The sequence below is a fragment of the Gigantopelta aegis genome, chromosome 3 (genome assembly GCF_016097555.1).
Source record: "Gigantopelta aegis isolate Gae_Host chromosome 3, Gae_host_genome, whole genome shotgun sequence".
Lineage (NCBI taxonomy): Eukaryota > Metazoa > Mollusca > Gastropoda > Neomphalida > Peltospiridae > Gigantopelta > Gigantopelta aegis.
This window is the reverse complement of record NC_054701.1, coordinates 37,681,748-37,708,319: the sequence shown is the minus strand read 5'-3', so window position 1 is coordinate 37,708,319 and position 26,572 is coordinate 37,681,748. Positions and strand designations below refer to the sequence as shown.

General features: G+C 34.4%; 1 protein-coding gene across 2 annotated transcripts; it reads left to right on the top strand.

The window, feature by feature from the left end:
• The first annotated feature begins 1,056 nt into the window (after nt 1–1,056).
• LOC121367991 lies at nt 1,057–25,233 on the top strand. Of its 2 annotated transcripts, none has more exons than XM_041492476.1 (11): nt 1,057–1,182; nt 6,160–6,270; nt 7,042–7,167; nt 9,882–10,028; nt 10,400–10,516; nt 12,954–13,079; nt 13,494–15,556; nt 16,512–16,709; nt 17,135–17,284; nt 17,643–17,746; nt 18,886–25,233. In XM_041492476.1, the coding sequence occupies exons 1-11, from the start codon at nt 1,166–1,168 to the stop codon at nt 18,961–18,963; spliced, it is 3,237 nt and encodes a 1,078-aa protein (XP_041348410.1). In that variant the 5' UTR covers nt 1,057–1,165; the 3' UTR covers nt 18,964–25,233. The 2 variants fall into 2 exon arrangements, with proteins under 2 accessions (XP_041348410.1, XP_041348409.1); XM_041492475.1 differs by having other exon boundaries at nt 1,101–1,215.
• The last annotated feature ends 1,339 nt before the right edge of the window (nt 25,234–26,572 follow it).

Genomic DNA, 26,572 nt, shown 5'->3' with positions numbered 1-26,572 from the left:
ATATTTTGGGTTTTTTTTCATACTTATTACTTTCATTGCTTTTTAACATGGAAGTGGGTTAATGTTTAGTTGTTAGCTGTTAGTATATATTTTATGTACTTTACTATTGCTTGATAACCAGATTAAGTTTGCTGGTAGGTCTAGTGCAGGGCGCACATTAAGTCAATACTTTTTCTTAACCACACTTTCTACGTCCGTTCGGACTAGTTTGCTGGACAACCGGATTATGTTTGCTGAACATGGAAATAAAGTTATGCATTGCATTGCATTGTTGGGGAGTTGGAGGGGTCAGGCTACTCTTCCCTAGACCGAATGGTCTGATTATAAGGGAGCAAAACGGACACGAGAGCGTCATAACCATCCACATGTCCGTCTTGCTCCCTTACAATCAGATTACTCGGGCTACCTCTCCGCCAGTTGAAAGATAATCTGAATATGGATTTAAATGTTTCTTCTTCGTCGTCGTCGTCTTCTTCTTCTTCTTCTTCTTCTTCTTCTTCTTCTTCTTCTTCTTCTTCTTCTTCTTCTTCTTCTTCTTCTTCTTCTTCTTCTTCTTATCATTATTATTCCGACAATTCACAATAATGTACGAAGTTAATAATTTGACCACATTTGTAGAAACTTGTTACAAACATTCTAAATTGTTTTATAACAATTATATGTGCGTGTGTATGTGTGCATATATATATAACAAACCCGGCCTTTGCTGCTGTTTAGTAGAAGTAACATATATAGCGGTAGCAGATAGGTTATTAAGTGACTGTTAAAATAATGATGTTAAACACTAAATAACGTAGTCGTACCACTAGGCCTATGAAATCCCATACTTGTGTGTCTGTGTGTGTGTGTGTGTGTGTGTGTGTGTGTATGTGTGTGGTTGATTTTTGACCGAAAAATACACAAGTGGCTGAATTCGTTCATTCACATTTGCATTAGGCCCAGTGGGATCGATCCTAGACTGACCGCGCATCAAGCGAGCGTCTTACTTCTGGGCTATCGCAAATCATTTTTCGTCACAAAATTAAAGTATGAATTTGACTTCAAGAAGTTTTAGCGGAAAGGCGCAACCAAAATGGTGTTACCAGTTGCGAGACAAGAACCTTGCAGCAATTTTTTTTTCTTTTCCTCTGTTTTTCTTTCTGTGAGATTTTGTAAATAACGTATTATGGACACAAGTTTTGGGTACGAAATGGAATATAGTTATTGTCAGAACTGGTTTGTTATAAACAACGCATCTTGCTTGAATGTACTTAACATAATATACATGCTCACAAGTTATTTCGTGGGTCATGTGTTTTCGTTAATCACTTTTGACATTCCTATTGGTGAACACGTCAGAACACTTTATCAATGTAGATTTGACACCTTAAAGGCTTAATAGAGATATATTTATAATGGATTTAGCTGTTCAAATTCAATATAACGTCAATACATATATAGGTAGTAATACTAGTATGTACAAACTAGTAAAGTTTTTAAAATATAACTGAGTTTGTAATCTGTATTATAATAGATTCTTAATTAAAACAAATAATACTCTAAAAATTAAAAAAAATCCATTGTTTCTGAATTAAATGAATGAATGTTTAATGACACCCCAGCTCAAAAGTACACACAGAATATTGGGTGTCAAAAAAAGGGAATGCTTGATGTTTTGCCTTCAGCCTACCTAGGCTTAGAATGCTGACTTCACAATATATTCCATTTATTAAAAAAAAAAAAAAAAAAAAAAATTACTGTCTTTAAAATCCAGCTAACTTATTAAATTTTACCTCACAGTCTTACAAATTCTATAGCTAACAAATATGATTATTGTAAACTAATTTTATTCAGTGTACGTTTAACTGCAATTTGTATAAATACCGATGTTCATTTTCCGCGATCGCGATCAGCATGCGTGCTATCGACCATAGATACGAAATTAACAAAGAAAAAGAAATAACCGAAACTGCAGTTAGGTATTCATTGATGTGAACAACTATTGTTTTTCTACAAATTTACATCAATATTTACTCCTGTGTAATCGTATTGTTTAATGTCCGCAATGATGTCTCTTGACACGTGGGTGTCAGCTGACTCTGAAGCGTGATGTATATTCGTGCCGAGAGCTGTTTCTCAGTTCAGCCAACGTTCTTGAACTATATCATTGGTGTCCGTCGTGTCCATTTGGTTTAACGTGAAGCGCACAAACCAGTCTAGCGAACGTTTTGTTTTCGCTCAGTCTTGACTGAACTCAGCCGTTTGGACAGCTTACATGTCTTTCGGCCCTGAACTAGCATGTGTATTCAAATTGACACATATTGTCGGTTTGTTTTTTATTACTTTGGTTCAGAGATTTTACAAAGTTAAAATAACAAGTTACAGACTTTGATGTCATACATATTGAATGCATGCTGGTAAAATTAATAACCATGATTATTAAAATAAGCAAACTTCATTAGGCCTACACTGTATTCTGGATAACACCGTTTCTCGTTACTGGTCGCTAGATCGCTATTACACTAATTGAATATTTGGTATTATTATTATGTTTGAGGTGTTGGATAGATTATGTGACAGTTTGTTCACATCAGAAGATAGAAAATAGCTTAGCCAAGATTTTAGCCACTTGCAAATTTTATTAGCCATTTTTTGTAAAAATTAGCCAATGGCTAATTTGGCTACCGACAGCGCGAACCCTGGCCTGTTTGCCCTAGTCAGTTAGCCCCATTCCATTTTGCCCTCCCCAAAATATGTCGGTTCGCCCCACAAAAGAATCCTTTTTGCCTCCTCTTGGGCTTTATAGTGCATCTGTCCTTGAATAACAATACGAAGAAATCAAAATTATGAAACGGACTACATTTATAGGTAAAATAAGTCACAGGATCACTGATGGCCAATTGTTTAATGTCACTTGGAAGGAAATTCACACCACATAGAAAGAAATTCAAAATTATATTTTGGTAATTACTTTAAAATATAAATATATAATATTTATATATTATTAGTGTATGTAATCTACAGTTTTTAATGTGCTGTCAAAATAAGAACATGTTCACTATGGCTGTGGCATGACAGGTGCTACAGAAGTTGAAAGCCCTTAGATCTCAATCAATCAATCATTTATTTCCATACATGAATTATACAGACATGAACCCTAATATCAACAGCTAGAAAATAAAAAAGACATGTTATAATGGTTACAATATACTAGCACAATTTTCTTTATATACTAGTAATAATATTTAACAAGGTAGGAGGTCTAGCAACTGAAAGTAGAAGACATCTTTGTTGAAACCTCTCATAGCAATACTGCCCTATGAATAGCTAACTTAAATGTCATGTATATATTAAAGTTCTGTAATCATTGCAGGTGATGATTATCTTTTTGATAAGTACTTAATTACTAATTACCCAAATTAACTTCATTCATTAATCTTGTTAGTAAATAAAGAAAGAGCTTAGTGAATACCACCTATACAAATAACAAGAGGCCACATTATCTCTGCGTTCAAAGCACTCTTTGGTGTTAGCCGACCCTATGAATAGCTAACTTAAATGTCATGTATATATTAAAGTTCTGTAATCATTGCAGGTGATGATTATCTTTTTGATAAGTACTTCATTACAAATTACCCAAAATAACTTCATTCATTAATCTTGTTAGTAAATAAAGAAAGAGCTTAGTGAATACCACCTATACAAATAAGAAGAGGCCACATTATCTCTGCGTTCAAAGCACTCTTTGGTGTTAGCCGACATCATAATAGATTTTCATCAAAGTATAACCTAATTTGTTTTAGTTCCATGACTAACCTTTAAAACAATTTTATTATTAGCCAATTGATAATTTTTATACAAAGTGGCCACAATATTTTGTCTTTCTTTAAATTAACTACATGTGTACTTTTGAATAATTAAAAAAACAAACAATTTACATATCTGAAAATTGGCTAAAACAAAAATCATTCCATTGTGAACCCTGAAGAAATAAACACCCATATATGATATATCTGAAAAAGAGTTGTTTTGAATCATATACCAAAATCTATATACCTTTGTTCTTTTCCTAACTTGTAGTGTCTTATGAATTTTTGTGGGGGGGTTTTGAGCCCAAAAAACACATCTATAAAGTTAACATGTTGGGCAATGCCACGCTAAAGTGGACATGAGTGAAAAAGTCAAATCATGTTATTCCTTATATATTAAGATCGTTTTTAATGTACAAAAGTCTGGAGAATCCAAATCTGATAAGTAAAATATTGTAAAATAAATGGATGTGTTTGACTTTAGTTATTTTATGAGGATACCGTCACACTAAAAATATGACACTTCCATAATACACACTATGAATTTATGTACAGCAGCCATGTAATTGAAGATAATATTCTTTTTATTAGTGTTTTTGTTTTACCACTAACAAAGTACTACACTTCATAATCCACTTTAATGAAAAAAAAAAATTGTTTTAGATTTAGGGGAAATTAGAAAACAGAATCAGTTTGTAATTACCGAAAACAAACAAAAAGTTAGATTGTATTATTCATTTATATGTAATCAAGGAATCAACTCATATTCTCTGAGTATATGTTAATGAACATAATCAGACACATTTACTTTCAAATTCATACATTATTAGTAAAATTATATAGCTGTAAACATATGTAATTCCGTTACCATAGGTTTGTAATTCCGTTACCGTCTTTGGTATATATTGTTAAGAAACACTTTAATATAAACCTGCACAGTACTAAAATCCATATACACCAGTACATCAAGTGATGTAACAATAGGAAGATGTACAAAATCTTTAAAAAAAATCCATATGGTAATAGTACTGGTAGTGGCTCCAAATGCATTTGCGGAACACCCATAGCAAATATAAATGTCATCCATTAACAATAAAGAAATTAAGGAAATCTGATACACTTTAACCAAACAGTACTACTTAAAAGCTTCATTATGATGACTAAAGTTCTGCAAATCCATGACAAAATTCAAGTTATAATCGAAACCTACTAGAATTATATCGGGGCTCGAAATATGTAGTAAAATATGGCCTGCCATTATTTATTTTTTTAAATTGACTGTATTTAATAATTTATATTTAAATGACAGGATATCCAGAAAATGGAAAGTATCATTCTAATTACCAACATTATGCTTTTAAATGTATATAATGGACAAAAAGAAAGCAACAATAAAATAGTATTAATTCTGTTTTACAACGAAATTTAATCTGAGTAAAATTCTTAAAATGGAAAGATGGCATGTTTGGTTGGCTAAAAAAGAAAATACTGGTGTTTTGAATGTTGTCATGTATGTTACCATAACCTCAGATAGACGAGGAATTTTATTATTAGGCATAATATCTTTCACTTACCGTAATACAATCTAGATATTTGACGGTCAGTCTATATAATTTTAATTGGCCTGTGTTCCTCTGACCTGGTGTCATTCTCTTTGTTATTAACAATGTCACTGTTCAAATTTGTTTTTCAATTGCTGTCAAACATTTTAAACATTTACTATGTAATATGTACACAGTTTAGTGCTAGTTTAAATCTCCACTCATATAAATATACGTGTACATGTTACTGATATTGAAACAAGTTATCAATTGAAATATTAGTATGAATGCTTAAAACAATTATTATTTAACTCATAAAATTATGCAACATATTTGCAAATCAAATTTAAAGTAAATAAATATTGTTTTTCAAAAGTAAATTCAGAGCGGTAATTCCATTACCGAACTGTGTAATTCCGTTACCGGCATTCAATGTTGTACAACAGAATTATGAAAAGATAATTTGTAATATAATTTTTATTTTGTTAATCACAAGTCATTAGGTCATCATTCCATCATGAAGATAAATAATTATTTCATCATACTTCACAGAGTTTGTTGATGTTTTGCAGTGCCCGTAAAAATGGTGTCCGTTTTTACGTAATTCCGTTACCAAACTTTAATTAAGTACTCATGCACTACACCTTGCAATAGGGAGTCTCACTTCTGTCCATAACAAGCACTAATGCAGTACTAGTGTATTACATAGTTACATCATTATGATAATTTTTCTTATGTGGACTAGCTGAATTTAATGCCTGAAATATCTCTCCAACTTGTAATTCCGTTACCGTGGAATTGCCCTGTTACCATTATTATTGTTTTAATAGGAATGATGAAATGGCTGGTGTTGATGGGGATGCTGTGGACGAGATTGATGGTGTTGATATGGGCATGTACGAGCAGGATGATTCTGATCATCAGCAGGATTCACACATTAGGTACAGGTTTTAAACGTTGGCTTCTCAGGCAGGGCTAGCTCTGGGTGAGCAAAACATTTCGCTTAATTGTCTAATAAACTTCAAAAATTGCAGAAATCAACACTTTTTTTCTAAAATGTCAATTATTACATGAAATATTTTCGCCAGATTAAAATAAAATTTGCCAACTGCTTGTAAAATTAGCATTTGGCGACTGCCAGAGCGAGCCCTGAGTCTTTATAATAAAGTAAAGTTAAAACCAGACCAAAACATATCTTGCCAAGTTGTATTCGGTTATCAGGAGATCACATTACATCTTCCCAATAAAGGCTATTTCAATTTTTAAACATTAAAAATCCTGCATTATAATTTATTTGTGGCTGAAATGAAAAATTGACCTTGAGTAAATAATTAAATTTCCTTTATATTTAATACAGTTTGAAGGCATCCCTTCTGTCCAGCCATAGCAATGTAAAAGTGATGTCAAGGAATGTCACATCTGATGACGTTATTTTGTATTGATACTTAGTATTATCACGTTTTGTTGCTCAAGAACAAAAACGAATTTAAAGCATAATTTTATTTGTTTTTTTTATGCATAAGTATGTTTTAAATTTAATTATACAGTTGTCTTTTATTTCTTTTAGATTCATTGGGGTATGAACAACAAAAAGCATGGCAAACTTTTGCACAGTTTGTGGGGTTTTTTTTTTTTTCATACCCTGATGAATCTAAAAGAATAACGGACAATCCTTAAATAAATATTATTATTATATATATATTTATCTTCAGAACTGACCATACATACAACACCAGTGCTCGGTGTGAAGAGAAAATGTTAGCAAATGGCTGGATGAAACAAACCGTGCAACGACTTACTGGAAAGTCAGCTGGCAGATATGATGTATATTTATACAGGTGGGGCTTATTTCATTGTTTAAAATGAATGAACGTTTAATGACGTCTTAGGTCACTGGGAAATTGGCTGTTACGTGAGTGACAAAAGGTACATGAGGGAATGAAAGTTAATATGGTTTGTGGTCAAAACACAGTGTATGGAATTATGAATTTCTTTCAAACAACGAGACCTAAAACATAAATTATTAACCTTATTATAAAACCTTGAAAATATCTGAAAAGATCAACAAATTCTATCAAAAATATTCATTGTGACTGCTATGATAAACTGACAAGTTACCGGACTATATTATTGCCCATCAAGCGCAGACTACAGGAAACTACAAGACAATAGTGTATTCATGTCATAAAAGTCATGGTTTGCATATCGTTGATTGTTTATCACCAACTGTATACCGGTAGTTACACTACAGAAAATGTAGTATTACAAAACACAATTAATTATCTCGTTGAACCACCCGTATTGCATTAGTAATTCCGGGAATGCTGATTTTAACATTCCCCATAGTCTTCATAATCCACCTTGCATGAATTAGTTTTATTGTCGAAGTAAGCATGTAGATCTTTTTGTCTGTTACACCTTCGCCGTCTTTCATGGCCAGGCAGACCTGATTTGAATACCAGGCGGTGAACTCTGTCTTTAAGTGGTTTGTTGACATATGCGTCATGTGGCTGCAGAGCATCGTCATGTGGCTGCAGAGCATCATTTCAATTGGGTGGATCAAAGATGAGGTTGATGTGAGCTTTCTTTAACTTGTCTTGAAAGGCTCTGTCTTGGTAACACTTGAACATATCGAGAATGATCAGTGATTTTTGACACTTGAACGCTTTTTTTTTCGTTCTTAACGTGGTTGACGTAAGGTATCGGGATCTTGTTGGCATATGTGTTAGTTGACCAGTTGTTTTCTGAGTGGGTGATATTCCAGTCACTGGGAAATTTAGCACCCTGGGGTAACAACGATCTGCCTTCCCATCGTAAATCAATTGCACTGAAAGCATGTCCCCACTCACTGTTGAATCCACATTATCATGTTTGTCACTTAGTCCGGCAATTTGCACACCCTTTGATCCCTTCTGTTCCATGGTTCACTCACCAGTCGGCACAAACTTCAAACCAGTCTGACTGAAGTATACTATCAGTTTGTCTGGGATATCGTACTGAACTTCGTACATTTGTAGAAATTCTATCTAGAAATTTGCTTTGATACATTCAAAGTTCTGTGGTAAAGTTCTAGCACTTATTGTTGCTTTGCATTTTGAAAATCCCATCCGATTCAAGAGGGAAGCTGCCAAGCTCTTCGTTAAAGAGACTGATCCACCATTTTCTACCAGCAATCTTGGGTTGATTTATTCAATAAGTCCCATGGAACCTGCTATTGTTATAGCTGTTTTAACAACTCCCCCAGCCTCACGAATAGCCTTCAGATAATTTTATCTTCCTCAACCAGTAGCAGGGTTCTTTTGGCAAAGTTTTCTTCTCTAATGTAATGTCTTTTTCTTTAGATAAAATGTTCTTCCTAACTTTCACAAAGCGGCGCTTATGTCTGTCTCTGATACTTCTTACCTTTAATTTGTTGACTGGTTTATCAAGTTCTTTTAAGAATTTATGACTACACCTTGCCACACCCTGTTCAAGAGCATATTTCCCCAATCTTTGCAATCTTTTCATCATAAAAGAATTTATTCTCACATTTTGCCTCCCAGATTTAGGCATAGATATGGTTTTATTTGCGGCATTGATACATGACATGGAATCTCAAGTTCTGGTCCTCTTGACGGGGATGGCAGAAAAATGTCATTATCAACAGTAGGTTTATCCATCAAGCTCAACAGACTCATGATTCAACTGTGAATATAAAATGCATATGTACTGGTATGTGCGCTGTGCAGGTATACTGAACAGGCTTACTATTCAAGTATGAATGAAATGTTTCGAGCTCAGATTAAATATCAAATGTCTGACTTAGAAAACTCATACAAATCGTAAAAGCAAAGTCTGTGATCAGTTGTCTTGCTAATAGTACAAGGTATTAACACCAGCCTCAGTGACACAGTGGTTAGGCCATCAGACTACAGGTTGGTAGGTACAAAGTTTGCAGACCGGTACCGGCTCCGACCCAGAGCAAGTTCTTACGGGCTCAGTGGGCAAGTGTAAGGCCACTACACCCTTTTCTCTCTAACCAACTAACAACTAACCCACTGTCCTGGACAGACAGGCCAGATAGCTGAGGTGTGTGCCCAGGACAGCATGCTTGAACCTTAAGAGGATATAAGCACGGAAATACGTTGAAATGAAATGAAAGGTATTAGCCAATTGCAGTGCTCTATAGTTTAACTCTAAGCTTCGGCTATATCAATCAAATGAAAGCCGACTTTCAATCAACAATAACAATATTCTAGCAAACCATATTTGCTAGCCCACAAAATTAAAAATACTCAGATTTGCCAAACCTTAAAAATTAAAAAAACGTGAATCTTTTTAGTCCCCAAACCATGAACATTTTAGACCACAAAAAGTTCTGGTTATATGGTATATTGACACCATATAGCCATAAAGAAAAATGTTTTTGGGGCACTGTTAATAAAACATTTCTTCCTTCCTCCAGTTAAACATATCACATGTTGGTGAATTTTTTTATTGTTTTGATGATATAGTCATTTGATATTTAGTTGTGATGCAGTTTTACTGAAGTTGACATTTTAATCTTTTTCAGTCCTGATGGACAAAGATTTCGAACTAAAAAAGATATTGCGGCCTTTCTAGAAGAAAACAACATACAGATGGATGCAAGTGAATTTGAGTTTAACAAGTGGCCCAAGTCCAAAAAGAAAGTCATAGTTGAAAAGAAAACAAAACCAAGGTTTGTGAGACAATTTTTAAATTAAACTTTTGTAAAAAAAAAAAAAAAAATCCATAATGTTTCATTGCCATTTTATTTTTAAAAAACGATTTTTGTAAGCCTACACACTATTTTCAAATAATTTAGTTGACAGACATTTTATTTAATTGTAATTCTTTTTGATCTTGAAGAAAATATAAAACAAGGGGGGGGAACCCATCAAAAACCAAAATGTTTCATTGTAGATTTATACGATTATATTATCTTAAGGTCTGTCTTTTTTTGCAAGTAACTATGATTGCAAATAATCATGTTGTTAATATTGGGCTATGCACTATTGTTATGTATTAGGAATAATATTTGTTTCACTCATGATAACTGCTTCTTTATAGGAAGCAGACCATTAAAAAGAGGTCTATAAGTCCTGAGATGATAGTGGAACATGATGAGCCTGAGAAACCAGCTAAAGTACGAGAACATGAATCTACGGCAGTTCCTTACCATTCAAGGTGGGTACGATCAGCAGTATGGTGAGCTCAGATATTGGTCATTCCACCCATCATTATATACACTGATGAATGGAAATATGGGATCACATAAATAGTAACAGCAAGGCTTCTAGATTATGGTAGCGCCACTCCCATGGCTAGTGATATTCAATGTTGGGCTAGTAAATAACTAATATTGCCATGCCCGACGGCTAATGAAAAGTTTTTTGGTCAAATGATGCAGTTAAGTCTATTTTGTAAATATGAATATCCTGCCCCTACCACTACCACCCAATGTTACTGTTTTTAAGCTCTATCTCCCTCTTTAGGTGGCATATCTGATTATTATTATTAACTAGTAAAATTGTATTAACTTAAAGTAAAGTAAGGCTAATCAATTTTTAATCGAGGCTAGAAAATTTGTAAAATCACTGACCCCATGGCTAGTAGATTTTATACAGATTCTAGAAGCCCTGAGTAACATCCACCATTATTATATACACCGATTGATGGAAATAAGGGATCATGTAAATAGTAACAGCCACCATCATTATGTACACTGATTGATTGAAATACGTGTTCACATAAGTAGTAACAGCCACCATCATTATATACACCGATTGATGGAAATAAGGGATCATGTAAATAGTAACAGCCACCATCATTATATACACTGATTGATGGAAATAAGGGATCATGTAAATAGTAACAGCCACCATCATTATATACACCGATTGATGGAAATAAGGGATCATGTAAATAGTAACAGCCACCATCATTATATACACTGATTGATGGAAATAAGGGATCACATAAATAGTAACAGCCACCATCATTATGTACACTGATTGATTGAAATACATGTTCACATAAGTAGTAACAGTCCCCATCATTATATACACCGATGAATGGAAATAGGGATCGTGTAAATAGTAACAGCCACCATCATTATATACACCGATGGATGGAAATAAGGGATCACATAAATAGTAACAGCCACCATCATTAAATACACATATACACCGATGGATGGAAATAAGGGATCACATAAATAGTAGTGGTATTGAACTTTCAGGCTCAGTATAGGTATTGGTAGTTTTGGTGAGATTTACCTTGGTATCAGTACAATATTTGCTTTTGACACAGTACCGATACCTATACATATATTGACTGATATTTTCTGTATATCCAGTATTAAACACATTCATAAGTGAGACCCACCTGCTAATTTCATCTAAATTCCACACACCGGGCCTTCTCCTGGTTTAGGGTTAGGCAGGGATTCTAGAATTTAAAAAAAATCCATTAGCCATGGGATCAGCTATTTAAAAAATGTACTAGCCACGATTAAAAATTCACTAGCCCTACTTTACTTTAAGTTAATACAATTTTAGTAAATAATATTAATAATCAGATATGTCACCTAAAGGGGGAGATGGAGCATAAAAATACTAACATTGGGGTTTGGGGTGGGGTCAGGATATTCATATTTACAAAATAGATTTAACTGCAACATTTCACAAATTGTTTTTCACTAGCCGTCGGGCATGGCAGTAGTAGTTATTTACTAGCCCAACATTGAATATCACTAGTCATGGGAGTGGGGCTACCAAAATCTAGAAGCCCTGGGTTAGGACTCGTTCAAGAATATCAACATAGTGTTCATATTTTACATTCCAGTATTACCATGCTCGTGTGAAATTTTAACATAATGAATTTTCTGTGTTAAATTACCTCCACAAGGGACCTATTGTTGGTGCAAGCAATCTTAATTTAATTATTATTAAATCTTGACTGTTAGAATTTGCAGTGTTGAAAGAGGGGCCAACTTTCACAATTATTGTGTAAAAACATTATTGATTCCTACATTTAGAACTAAATGCCAGATCATTTAGCATGTTGCCTGTGTGTTGAATGTTTTAATTCCAACAAAATAAATTTTAGAAAATGACAGTCTTTTTTTTAATCAGTGGAATAAAAGTTTATCATATCAGTGCTACTGATTGATTGCTATAATGGTGTGATTTCTTAAGTGCCAATTGCGAATTTTAAGTACACTTGGCGAATTTTATTAATTTGGCAAAAAAAATGTGTGTAATACTTAATATTTTGTTGGAAAATAGCTATAGATTTTGCATTTTTAAGATGATTTGACGAAATTTTCTGATTACCCAGAGCTGGCCCTGATAAAATACACAAATTCAAAACATTTCTGTAGCAAAAAGACTATAATTTTTATAGATCTTTCATAAACTTCAAAAACCATGTGTGTTAATTTTACAAACACCATAAATGGTACATTTGTGACCGCCCCCTAGTCGGATGAACATGAGGGTTTATTTGTTTGTGCATTACAGGACACTAGTAGTTGTTGGTAAACATGGGCAGGACGTGTGTAGCGGTCTGTGTGTATATGGTCTTACAGTAGTGGATGATCTTATGATAATGTTCATTTCAGAGGTGACCACACATACGATTCTGGCACAACGTGTGAGGAAAAATTATTACCAAATGGCTGGTCCAAGAAGGTTGTACAGCGACTGAGTGGAAAATCAGCTGGGAAGTTTGATGTTTACATTTACAGGTGAAATAATCTGAACTTCTTCTTTTTTGGTTAAGTGAAGAAAAAGAAACATCTGTTCATGCATCATTTACCTAAAAGTTTGGCAAAACATAATAGATGCTCCAGTGGGGACCATATTATATGTATTTCAATGGGTATATAAAATCTCTCTCTCTCTCTCTCTCTCTCTCTCTCCCTCTCCCTCCCTCTCTCTCTCTCTCTCTCTCTCTCTCTCTCTCTCTCTCTCTCTCTCTCTCTCTCTCTCTCTCTCTCTCTCTCTCTCTCTCTCTCCGTCTCCGTCTCCATGGCCATGGCCATGTCCATGTCCATGTTCATGTCTATGTCTATGTCTGTCTGTCTTTAACTCTACCTCTCTGTTTAACTCACTAATCCTCTAACTTGACTAAAGCATTATTTTCTTATTTATAATTTCAGCCCAGATGGACAAAAGTTCCGCTCAAAGACTGACATTGCAATGTACATAGCGGAGCGGAACCTAGACCTCAATCTTGATGACTTTGACTTTGTTAGACTGAAAAATGAAGCCAAATCTGCAGCTGGGTACCCTCCATTACAAACAACCCGGACACCTAGGAGCTCTAAGAAAGAAAAAGAGCACAAAAAGAAAAGAAAGAAGTCTCTTGAGGGCAAGAAGAAAGAGAAAACCACTCCCAAAAAGGACTTGCCAGTAAACAATCAGAAACTAGTTGTCAAAATGAACTTTTCCACTCCTACCAAAAGGCGGGAAATGGAAGCAAAAGAAAGTAGGAGGAGAGTTCGCATTGAGAGACAGAAAAACAAAACTGGTGCCAAACGTGGAAGACCGCGGAAAAAGCCTTTAGACACGAGTGGTCCAAAGATCAAATTCACAAGACTCATCAATGACGAAGACAATAATAATGAAGAAATGAGAATGGCTGAGAGGAACGACAAACTGTTGTACGAAGCTGAAGTTCTCAAACAGCTGACCGCTGCCAGGAAGGACCAGTTGTCGTCGGACACGGGTGGGGAAGAAGCTGATGATGAGTCTGGTAACAACAACAGTGACGTTGACGTCGCTAACAAAGAGAATGAGATCTCGGAGCAGATGTTGACCGCCGTCAGACAGCTGTCGGATTCCGACGGTAAGAAAGTACACGGCGACAGCGATGATGACAATGATGTTTTGCAGAATCTCGTGACTGAAGAGAGTTTGTTGTATCCAGATTTCGATCAGAATGTTTCCGACAGTGATGAAACAGATTTTTCTGATGCGGAAGACATCCAGGGAGATGTGAATTCCAACGATGAAGATACGTCTTTTTCAAATGATTTGAGTACCATCGCAAAAGAGAATGGACAAAACGACCACAGTGATACTTCTGAAGCAGATGGTTCCAAGTACAGTGACCACGAACCAATTTTGGAGAAACTTGCGAATGAATTTTCCCATCCGAAAGGAAGTCGTGTAACCGTCGAGTATATTGCTTCTTTTGATTACACACCTGACATTTCTTTAAATCGTGAAATTGGAAATACAGACAACAATAGTTTTGTTTTGTTTGAACCATTGTCACAGGGCGACAGTGTGGAAGGGGATAATTCTCTAGATGCTAAAAATGATGGACCCGTTAATTCAGATTTGTGTGTTACAAACAATGGTGGAGGGGTTTCTAATGATAACCCAGATTCCATCTCGACACATAAAAATGGAAAGAGAAGAAGGCAGCCATCTGGAGATCCTCATTCGTTGGATGCCTTTGCTGTTGTTAGACACACGGAAAGTGTTGACAGTGTTCAAGTGATGTCAAAAAAGAGAAAATTATCCGAAGTTGGTGACAGTAATCTGGTGAACAATGATCTTGACCATTCGTTTCAAGTCGTACCTGAAAATAAAGAAGTAGATTCCGAGACTCCGAGTGTTAAGGATGAATTTGTTTGTGTGTCAAATAACAGCAGTGGTTTGCCTGTGCTTGATGTGTCCATGATAAAACCAACCAAAATGTTGACGGTCTGTACCAAGGGTGAGGCTATGACGGTTTGTAAAGACAGAATTGTTCCATTGTTGGAGTTGTCACATGATGGTGATGATGATGATGATATACAGAGCAATGAAATAGAGCAAAAATGTCATGACAATTCTCTGGATGTTAAAAATACACTGGATACATCCGAGTTGATGGGAACCAAGGATGAAAACGAAAATGTCAAAGCGGCTAGCTGTGATGGTTTGGGGAGTTCTGTCAGTGACACCAGCCATGCTTCCATGAGTGGCACAAGCCATACTCCTGCAGGTGGCACGAACAATAGCTCTTTGAGTAAACCGACAGACAATGCAAGTCCTGGTTATGTTAAGTTTCGGCGACGATCATCCGACTCAAGTTTGAGACATTTGATTATGAAGAGTCGCAGGGTGAGCTGGGCTAGTGCGGGTGATAACAGCACCGATGAACCAACTTCAGCTGAATCTGTGGAACAGGATCTGTTCGTACTGCCAAAATCTGTGGATGCAAATAGAGGCAAGTTAATTCAATGTTTACCGTGTCTCCTGGGAGTGTTTTGTTTTCAAAAAATTTATTTAGTGATAGGGTTAATATAATATGTAGGGGTTCAGGGATCTCTTGACCCCCAGGATGTGTCAAGTTAAGAGGCCAGTTATGAGCCATAGGTGCATAACACTATTCTGTTAGGTGTCTAGTCAAGAAAGTATTACAGTGTATACGATGAAACCCGTCTAAAGTGGTAAAGCGCTCACTTATACGCGGTTGGTTTGGGATCGATCCCCGTTGGTGGGCCCATTGGGCTATTTCTCACTCCAACCAGTGCACCACGACTGGTACATCAAAGGCCATGGTATGTGCTATCCTGTCTTTGGGGTGGTGCATATAAAAGATCTCTTGCTGCTAATCGAAAAGAGTAGCCTATGAAGTGGCGACAGCAGGTTGCCTCTCTCAATATCTGTGTAGTCCGACACCATATAACCGTAAATAAAATGTGTTGAGTGCATCGTTAAATAAAACATTTTCTTCCTTCCCATCTAAACCAGACACTCACGGGACCACGTAAAAAGTCTGATTCTAAGAAGTATCTGGTTTCAAGAGGTTCTGTTCTGTACTGATATTCTAGAAGTATCTGGTTTCAAGAGGTTCTGTTCTGTACTGATATTCTAGAAGTATCTGGTTTCAAGAGGTTCTGTTCTGTACTGATATTCTAGAAGTATTTTGTTTCAAGAGGTTCTGTTCTGTACTGATATTCAAAAAAGGACTTCGAAAAATGTCTGGTTTTGAAAGAATTCTGATTAACTGAGTGTCTAATTATAAGGGGTTTCACTGTAGTATAATTTTACACACATATACTTTTGAAGTTATTTGGATACTTTGGGTAGAAATGGTAGATGTATTTAAGTGAAGTGAGTTTGATTAACAGTTATGTTAGAAGTGTCTGTTTACTAATGTACAGTCTTTGCTGTTACAGGTCTGTTATGTAAATCACCAGTGAATAAAAGCAACTACTTCAAGACAGATGGCTCTGCTCCCAAGATGCCACAGCCCCACCTACAGGAAAAAGTCAAATGGACTCCACCCAAATCACCTTTTAATCTCATACAGGAATGTCTGTTTCATGATTCTTGGAAGCTGTTAGTGGCAACAATTTTTCTTAATAGAACCACAGGTATATAAACAATATTATATATTTTGTGTGTGTGTGTGTGGTTATGTGAGTGTCTGTGTGTGTAGTTATGTGTATGTATGTTATGTGTTTATTTAAGATCTCTGTTGAATGCAATTTTCATCTAATATGGAAATGATTACACCAGCTGAATAATTGCTGAAAGTATATATGCATATAATTTATTTACCTTGCACCCGTTTTCAAAATATGCCGTATAATTTCAACAAGCCAGTACCAAAAGCTGGAATGTTTTATTAATAGCTAATTCTAATAGAACTGAAAATAATTAAAAGCTAAAATCTCTTGCCATACATATCGCACATATTTAAAATGTAGATTCTAAGATCAGCTGAGATATGGACGAAATCCCTTCTATTTCAGTTAACTTTGAATTCTCATTAACCTTTGTATTTTTGTTGAAAAAGGTAAAGCGGCCATTCCTCTGTTGTGGAAGTTCTTCAATCGGTGGAACACACCAGAAGCTGCCCGAAACGCCAGTCCTGAAGCAATAGCTCGGCTCATGCAGCCTCTAGGACTGCAGGAAAAGAGAGCGGAAACAATTATTAAATTTTCAGGTACGATTTTCTTTTCTTTTAGTAATTAACTTCTGACCTAAAACAAATTGTTTGTGGGGTTTTCATTATGATGTTCTTAAAATATGGAATCAGGGGTGTTTTTTATTGATATACCACAAAACACAGGAATTTATTGTCTTGTTTACATACAAATTTAAGGGTTTTTGTTTCCATATCAGAATAAATTTCCTTTTTGCTTTTTTTCAAACAGTTAACTGGGTTACCATCTAGAATACCACTTCTGTCTACTTCAAAGATATTTCAGGTTCTTTGTATGGCATAAATGCTTATGTAATAAATTCTGTAGATGGCATATTTTCTAAAAGATTAAGTAAATGTTATTTGTATTGTTTTGCAGATGAATATCTTACCAAAGATTGGAAATATCCTATAGAGCTTCATGGAATAGGGAAATATGGCAATGACTCGTACAGAATATTTTGTGTTAATGAATGGAAGCAGGTAAGTGCTAAAAAAATTAACTCAATATAGCTTAATTTTGCAGGTGTCATGACAAAAGAAAATGATACTGTTAAATTTCTGAAAAAGAAATGTTATTCACTAATATAAATGTATTTAAATTTCCTTATCCATCTAGATAAGTTGATCCATATTATTTTATATATGTTTTCAACTCTTATATACGTTTTCAACTTTAAAAAAAAAACTTTTTAAGAAAATAGAATTAAATAATTTAGCATAGAAGAATTGGAATTATCATAATGGAAATCGTGGTTGGCATAAGGTTTTTTTCTTGCCCATTGGACTGAATTAGCCAGCTTTTACACGGTGTTAGATAAATTTGTATAGCACCCCGGTGCTAGATAAATATTTCTCCCATCCCTAGCCATGCTAGACAATCGTATTCCATGATGTCAGCCCATGCGGAATAAATCGGTCTTGCATGACCACGTGACTTCTGTTTGAGCTAATATTAACATTGGGTGTCATCATGTAAACGGCAAAATAATGAAAAAAATGCTTTTTATATTTCATAAGAACAAGGAAATCTGCTGTCATAATGAAATTATACTATCATTTTCGGTTTATACTTTTAGTATAAACCATTTTTTGGTACGATCTTTTTAATGGTTATGATTATTTTATTGTAAGATAAAAAAAATAAAAATGTAGGTTTTTTCATGTTTTCCCAAAATGCTTGTTTTTCATCTACTGGATGGGAGAAAAATAATCCTCCATTATGTATCCATGTGGGACAGGGCTATTCCACCCTCGGGTACATAATATGATTTCAGGGAATCGGCAAGCCTCGTTCCTGACAACAAATTATGTACCCTCGGGTGGAATAGCCCTGTTCCACTTGGACACATATGAAGGATTCTTTTAGTCTAGCACCCTGGTGCTGGACGATTTCTACATATGCGTGATGTCACAGTAAACCTCGGCCTTCACAAAAAAACATTTTGTCCCTCGGGTTGGATTTGCCGTATCTATACCTCACAACGGTAATAGATTCTATTAATCCAAATGGATTGTATGGCATTTACTTTATGCAATATAAATTTATGGACTTGTTTTATTCATTCATAGTTTAAAGAGACATCTAGGGATACTTATCACATTGCTGATTTTTCTTGTAGGTAAAACCTGAAGACCACAAGTTAAACGACTATCACAAATGGTTATGGGAAAACCATGAAGCTTTAGGTATTAGCTAAGAGTTCACCACTCAAGCAGTACTTCCCTTGCTCGTAAGGAGAGGAGGCACCTGTGGATTTACCAAGCACACGTTGATTTTAACAATGATCATGTTCTGAAGATGATACTTTTAAAATAGAACAAGACTCATTTTCTCTACAGTCCATGACCCAAACAATAATGTCAACTAGACACTCATGTCAGTAGGATACAGCAGTGCGACCCAGAAACTGCTACAACCTTCAAATGGTGGTTCACGCAACTACAGATCTCACCATTTAAGGGGAGCTATCGCTGGCACCCCAGGATTCACCTGAGACTAGTTCGAGGAGAGTGATTTTTACCTGCCCTTAGTATGTGAGTAAAAAAAAAAAGAAAAAAAAAGTACTACAAAAAATTAAATATCAATGCTCAATATATGGTAATGTTTTAAATGGCTTCCCATAATCAAAGTTAAGGGAGAAGTTAATTACTCTCCTCAGTTTTTACATGCTAATGTCTGAACTACTTTTACACTCTTTATTTGGTTGCACCATCTGTATAAGAAGTCAGTGAAATGGGCTAGAAGCCTGGGGCCTAATTCAAACTCTCGCAACTTTACGATCACGCAGTGCAATGCTAAAAGACTTGCAAAGAGGATTCTTTGTTGTCTAGCACAGCTGAAAAGAGCTTTGTGCTAAAAGGACTCTGGACTCTGTTGTTGGTTTGTGAACTGTGTAGAGTAGAGGTTGAGTAAATGAATGTGTATGCATACATCTATGTGTATCTGTTGCTACCTGTACATTAGCTGACGTTCAGATTTTTGCGTTGAGATGCATAATCGTGAACTTGTACATGTAAATCTGACACCCCACAAGACCAAATAAAACGTCTGGATTTAAGAGTTATCCATTTAGAGAGGTTGTATTCTGTACTGATATTTAAAAAGACACTGTGTAAAATGTCATGTTTTGAGGAGTTTCACTCTACATTTCTGTTATCGCTGCGCACATACCGGTATGCTATATGAAGATTCAATAGCCGTAAATTTTAGTCTATTAATAACCAAATTATGTACTTGGAAAGATATTTTATCAAAATGTACATGGATATAATGTCACTGAGATACAGACAAACATATTTCAAACATAATATTTTTAAAAATGTATAATTTTTTTATATACGTAAACTACTAACATTTATTGCGAACTACAAGTTTTGTAGCAGTGTAACATCTTGGTCTTCAGTGTGTGCATATTGTATGACATCATTCACGAGAAATTCAGATAGACGTAAAGGTACTTATAAAAGTTTAAAACATCAACCTCTCTAATAATGTTACAATTCACAAACAGATCATGAAGAGTAAAACTAGTATCTTACTACAAGTTGTGATTTCATCACTATAATCAAAGGTGTATGTCTCCTGTATCATATTGTAAAGCATCATGGTACACATTTTTGTCGCTAATCTCATAATGTTTGTTATTGCAGGCCAGCATTAGCCTTTAACCTGCACTTTAAACAAAGGAGAGAGACTGTTGCCATTGCCATGCAAATATCACAGTCTTGCATTTTAGAAGCCTATAACTGATTTTGTTTTCTTAAGATGATATGTTGAATATCATAAAGAGCATTTATCCTGTGATCTGAGCATGATGTAACTGATATATTATTAAAGTTTGCAGGTCTAGCTCTGGGTGAACAGAACATGTCTCTAAATTGTTTATTAAGCTTCAAAAATTGCAGAAATCTAGTTATTTTCTGACAAAATATAAATTATTACATGAAATTATTTACCCCGATATAAAATAAAATTTATCAATTTAAAAAAAAAAATTGCTAGCCCTGAGTTTGCAATTCCCAACAAATACATGTAGAAATCAGAAATATGTTTTAGGGCCTTCATTATAAAGTTATGTGCTCATGTACGTATTACAAATTACTTCATGTGTGTAGAATGTAATTTTTAAGTTGTATATAAACATGTACTTAATTGATGTTTATTTGACATGAAATTTATTTGTTCATGTAATGTACCATACCTGGACTGTTTCAGTAATCCCATGCATGTAAACTTAAGCTGGAAATCAAATTGTTTTTGTAACAGAACTGCATGTTTCAATGATCAGAGAAATGATAGAACAAAGGACAAGTTGGGAGAGAAGGTGCTAAAAGAAGAGTAGAATGGAATAGCTTTTGGTAGCACAAGTTTTGACTTGTGGTTGTATTGCAACCAAATTAACTACAATTCATATAATTATGTACATGTACAAGTTGAAAATTGCAAGCTTGCTATTAAGGCATTAAGTTGGAAATTGCAACCTCCCTTTTAAGGCATCAAGTTGGAAATTCTAACCTCCCTTTTAAGGCATCAAGTTGGAAATCACAACCTCCCCTTTAAGGCATCAATTTGGAAATAGCAACCTCCCTTTTAAGGCATCAAGTTGAAAATTGCAACCTCCCTTTAAGGCATCAAGTTGGAGATTGCAACCTCCCTATTAAAGTAACAAATTGGAAATTGCAACTTTCTTATTACAGTAACAAGGGAACAACAGTGCAAAATGGTTAGACATGTACTTGTCCCAAAAACATTTTAATGTAAACTGTAACCAGATGACTGCTAATATGTCAGACATTATTAACGTTTAGTCTTGCATTTTATAAAACCAGGACTGTAACTCGTTATTTTGTCTTACGTTCTGCAAGGGCACAAAGTTGTATTTGTTTTTTTTCTCCATAATACTTTACAAAGGTCATTTGTGGTGCATTGTGACTCACTCAGTGAAAGATTAACAGCTTATTAGGGAAAACATGTTCATGACCATTTTGGGTAAATACATTCATATTGATATTAAATTGGAATTTAATTGATGTTATATTCCCTCCATAGGAATTAAATCAGGATATGGCTCTAAGCTTTGTATAGTATGAAAGTGGTATAAGTAATTTATGTATCGAAAAAAATTAAGTTTATTTTCATCATCGCAGAGATGACAGATACTGTGTGACTGCATGCAAGTTGACATAGGATATGGAATGTCTCCAATTATTTCCGGATGAAGTGGTAAAATGTTTTTTACAATATGATGTCCGATGATGGATTGGTTTAATTCTGATGTATAAGAAACATTTTGGGTTAAATTATCCATTGTCATTTTTAGTCCATGATCAGCTTTATGATAAGTTTTTTCAGTTCCTGACTGGATCCAGCTGGAGTGGACTATGGGTTTTGTCTCCGTCTGTCTGTCTGTCCCTCGTATTGTTTTCCTAAAAAATATTTTTCGCAATGTCTGAAGATACTGAGCTGAAATTTTGTGTATAGCTTTATCAGGTGCTGTTACAGATAAGATTGAATTTCACAGTGATTTACCCATTATTCTCAGAGTTATGGCCCTTGAACATAAAAGATATGAAAATTTGTTGGGCCCGGTATTACTTTAGCAGCACTCACAGAATGCTTGTTCATCCCGCAGCTGCTTTCATACATGTTATCAGTTGTCTATCAAATTTTATTGTATTAAATCAATGGTGGTATACTTTTAAGTAAATGCTTTGATCACAGTTGTATATGGATATGTTTGTAAAAATGTATTAGCTCTTTCAGTATATTAATAGGCATGGGGGATTTTGGTAACATGGTGGTATGCGGCTCCACCAAATATAAAATCTGTACAAACTTTTCACAATATTGGAGGAATCAATATTCATGGAGTTCTAATTTTTTTACCAATCTGTGATACTACTCATGTTCATTGCATTTTATGTTAATATGGTGTACTCACCATTTCCTAAGAAACGTCATTTTCTTTCGTCTATTTTGGAATCAGTATGTCATTAATATTACATTATATTAATGTTGTATTTGGGTTGCAAAGATTTAAACTTTTGACAAATTAGTACATGTGTATTGGAATTTTGTTTGCGACTTCCAGCTACACCATGTCCATAATCCATCAGTAACACATGACATGACTGGTGTTTTTATACAGACCAGACAATGGATGACAGATTATGTATATGGAAACAGGTGCCGATAAAATAAAATGGACAAATCTGATCGTGGCCTGGGTCAAATATAAACATCCCAAAATCATTCATTTTACAGGGTTTTTAATATAGGTTTTTAAATCATTTTTTATTTTAATTGTGTAGTGTTTTATTTGCGTTATTGTTTGTGAAAAAAATGTACATCTTTATTTCCATCAAGTGCTGAAAACAATTTATACAGTACCGTACATATTTATGCTGTTGCATTACTTTTTAATTATTTAATCATCTTTACAATTGTAAGTACAACTTGTTGACAAGTTCTAATCATGTTAATAAAAGTAGATTTTGTTTGGTGTAAATACTCAATTAGGTTTGTGCACGTGAATTTGGTGCATGTATTAGTAGAGGATTCACTTCAGATATTTGTGAAAGTACATAGGAAGAGTGTTTTAGTTGTTTTTATGAATTTTAATGTACAACACTGATCATGCTAATTCAACATAAACCCAAAAGTATTCCTGTGCACAATTGTGTGTTTGCAAAAGTAAAAGGTGTTGTGTTGTGTTTGAAAAATCAAGATATAAAATTGTTGGTTAGGCTGTCAACGAATTATTTTTAAAATTCTGTTTGCTGTATAATATTTGCAAAGTCTGGGAAGAATTAACATGGAATTAAGGCAACAAATTGTGGTCAAAACAAAAATCACAGACATGCGAGACATTGGCATCCAGGTTGGAGGTTAATGGTATACAAACCCCCAGTTTAGTGGATGTGAAAGGTGATATTTTCTGGTAATAAAGTGGGCCACCAGTAAAGCTGCTGTAAAATGTGTTTGGCTGTTGTTGTTTTTTTTCAGCTTCTATACATTAATTAACGTTTGCTTTAAATTATCAGTTTTTGACAAATGAAGTGTTTTTAGTTGGGTTGGTATTAACTCAAGATTAATTTTATGGAAATGGCAAAGGTATGTATATCAGAAACTCGTATCAGCAGCTTTAACACAAATAACACTTTTATATATATTAGACCTAGATATTTTATAACTGGAGAATTTTCACATTTATACCTCAGAGTGGCAAAAATTAAAATCATTCTAGTTTGGCTCGACTTGAAAAGTTTTTTGTGCAAAACACTGGTCAAGATATAAATAAAAAAGCAATACCCATTGTGAAGAATGTTGTCTTGCTCAGTTTGAAATTATATTTTATTGATTTTGTTTTGTTAGCGTATATATACAATTTGGATCTCCAGCTAGGAGAGACTGATACACGAAAGAATAATCATGTATAGACTTTAGTATGATAAACTGATCATTATGGGTATTGCCGTTTTATTTATATACTGACCATATTTTAGGGGTTTTTTCTCTCACAAATTGCACATAACAATGGAATGGGTTTCTTATTTCAAAAACAGTTTTGTCATTTCTAAAACACATTTTCTTTTCTTTTTACATCAAGCTAAAGTGGAAATACTGGGTATTGACAAAAAACTCATTAATTTTTTTTTTTGGGTACAAGGTACATGTATGGTTGCAAAACCTGTTAAAAATACAACAGATATTCTACTTTAATATACACACACACACACACACACACACCCCAACAAAAAACAACTTTTGGGTCTGAATTTACGAAGCCTGGTTTTCTTAAACCATGTTTAAGCATTGTAAAAAATGATGTAGTCACGTGTGTCAAAATGAGGCCCTTTAATACCTTGAAGTTCATGTGATTTGCATAGTATGTATAAAATGCTGGTAATGCTTTTTACATTTAAAAATTAATGTAAGCCTAATTAAAACCTCAAATGTTATGGAGTGCTAATTTGTTAGTGTGATATTCTTTTGTCTAATATATAACAAACCTTGCCACTTTCGTCTTATTCATTACAGTGAATCATCAATATTGCTAAAAGATTCCCAGAACCAGTTCAACATTTAAGGTTATGATATAAAATTATGAACTTGTTGAGAACCAATAGAAATTGCTTATTGACAAGATAATGATATAACACTGACAATGAAATTATTACATGTAAGTACTCGTATGTATATGTATGGACAGTGACGGATAACTTTATTATGACAAAACTATGAGCAAGGAGTTAATGGAACTTCAATGGAACAAAGAAGTTTTGTTGTTAATGAAATGTATTGTGGTCATAGTAATGTAATGGAAAACCAACCATCCATTTCTTTTTATGTCTTTTGTGTGATACAGAGAAAATGTGCTTGGGCAGTGGCTGCTTTTTGTCAGGTTATTTTAATTGTGTTATTGCCAGTTTTATAGAATAAAACAAAATATTTCATTGCAGTGTGACCATTTTGTCTGTCTTGTCTTTTTTTTTTTATTGCAAAGCAAATTGACTAAAACTCCAATATAATGGTTATAATGGTTGTTCCAGATCCAAGTATTATAAAACTTGGCTGTGTGTGTGTGTGTGTGTGTTAGCAAGTGAGCAGGGTGGGGGACTGCTACTGCTGCCATATAGACTGATGCTTCCAATAAAGCAGGAAAGGATCTTCTATATGCACTTTCCCAAAGACAGGGCAGTACATGTCATGGCATTTGACATACTAGCCATGAGTAATTGGTTATGAAATTTCTTGCATGACAAATGGCCAATTTTTCTTTGTTCTGACATGTCATTAAACATTCTATCAATGAGTTGTATTTCACACTACATAACAGTAAGTTCTCAAAGAGCAACAAGCAAGAATTGGCCAAAATTACTACAGTGCTCAACTGTGTTGTTCAGGTGGTGGCACTGTTGGTATATTGAGTTCATCTGGACATATAATCCACCACACATAACCAAGAACACAAGGAACTCTTAATGTTCAAATTGGGATCCAGTATTTCTGTTCTGTAGTAATGATGTTAAACTGCAGCTGGCTTATTTTAAGCCAGGAATGTATCATTAACAGCAGTACCCTTTAAAGTGGGAATAACCAACCTCTACACACGGAGATGAAAATTACCTTACAGAAAGGCACCAATTCTTCTTGTGGGTGGATTATTTTCAATTTGAATGCACAGCTGAAGGACCTCCTGTGTTAGTCACCAATTTAACCATGAAATACAAACAACATAATATATATTTATATTTTATAATTTTATTTACAAATAAGCTGCCATATATAATTAATTGTTACACATTGAAGGATCAATAAAATATATACATATTTGTTAAAAAAATCAAGCAATTTTCATGTTCTGATTATTAGAGAATATTTTACTAAATCAAAAGTTTGTGACGGTCAACATACCTATAGTAAAGAAACAAATAAATAAATAAATAAATAATAATTCAAATGTTTATGACAATGAATATTACCACAGTAAAGAAACATGAATTTTAATAATATGGTAATAAATAATTTATTCACCCAATTGTTTTGGAGGTAAATACTGTACCAGGGATGTGATACCCACATAAAAACCCACATAAAAACTAAAATTATTTTTAACCAGTACCAGTGATGTACATTATTGCTCATCAGGAATTTGATAAAACATATACATTAATGTGTTACATGTATGATTGAATTATAATTATGCAAAATTTGTGCAATGGAATGGATTAACAGTGTGTTTTGGACCAACTACTGCTGTACAATAATCAATAGAAAGTAGGTCACCATGACCTGGTTATGGT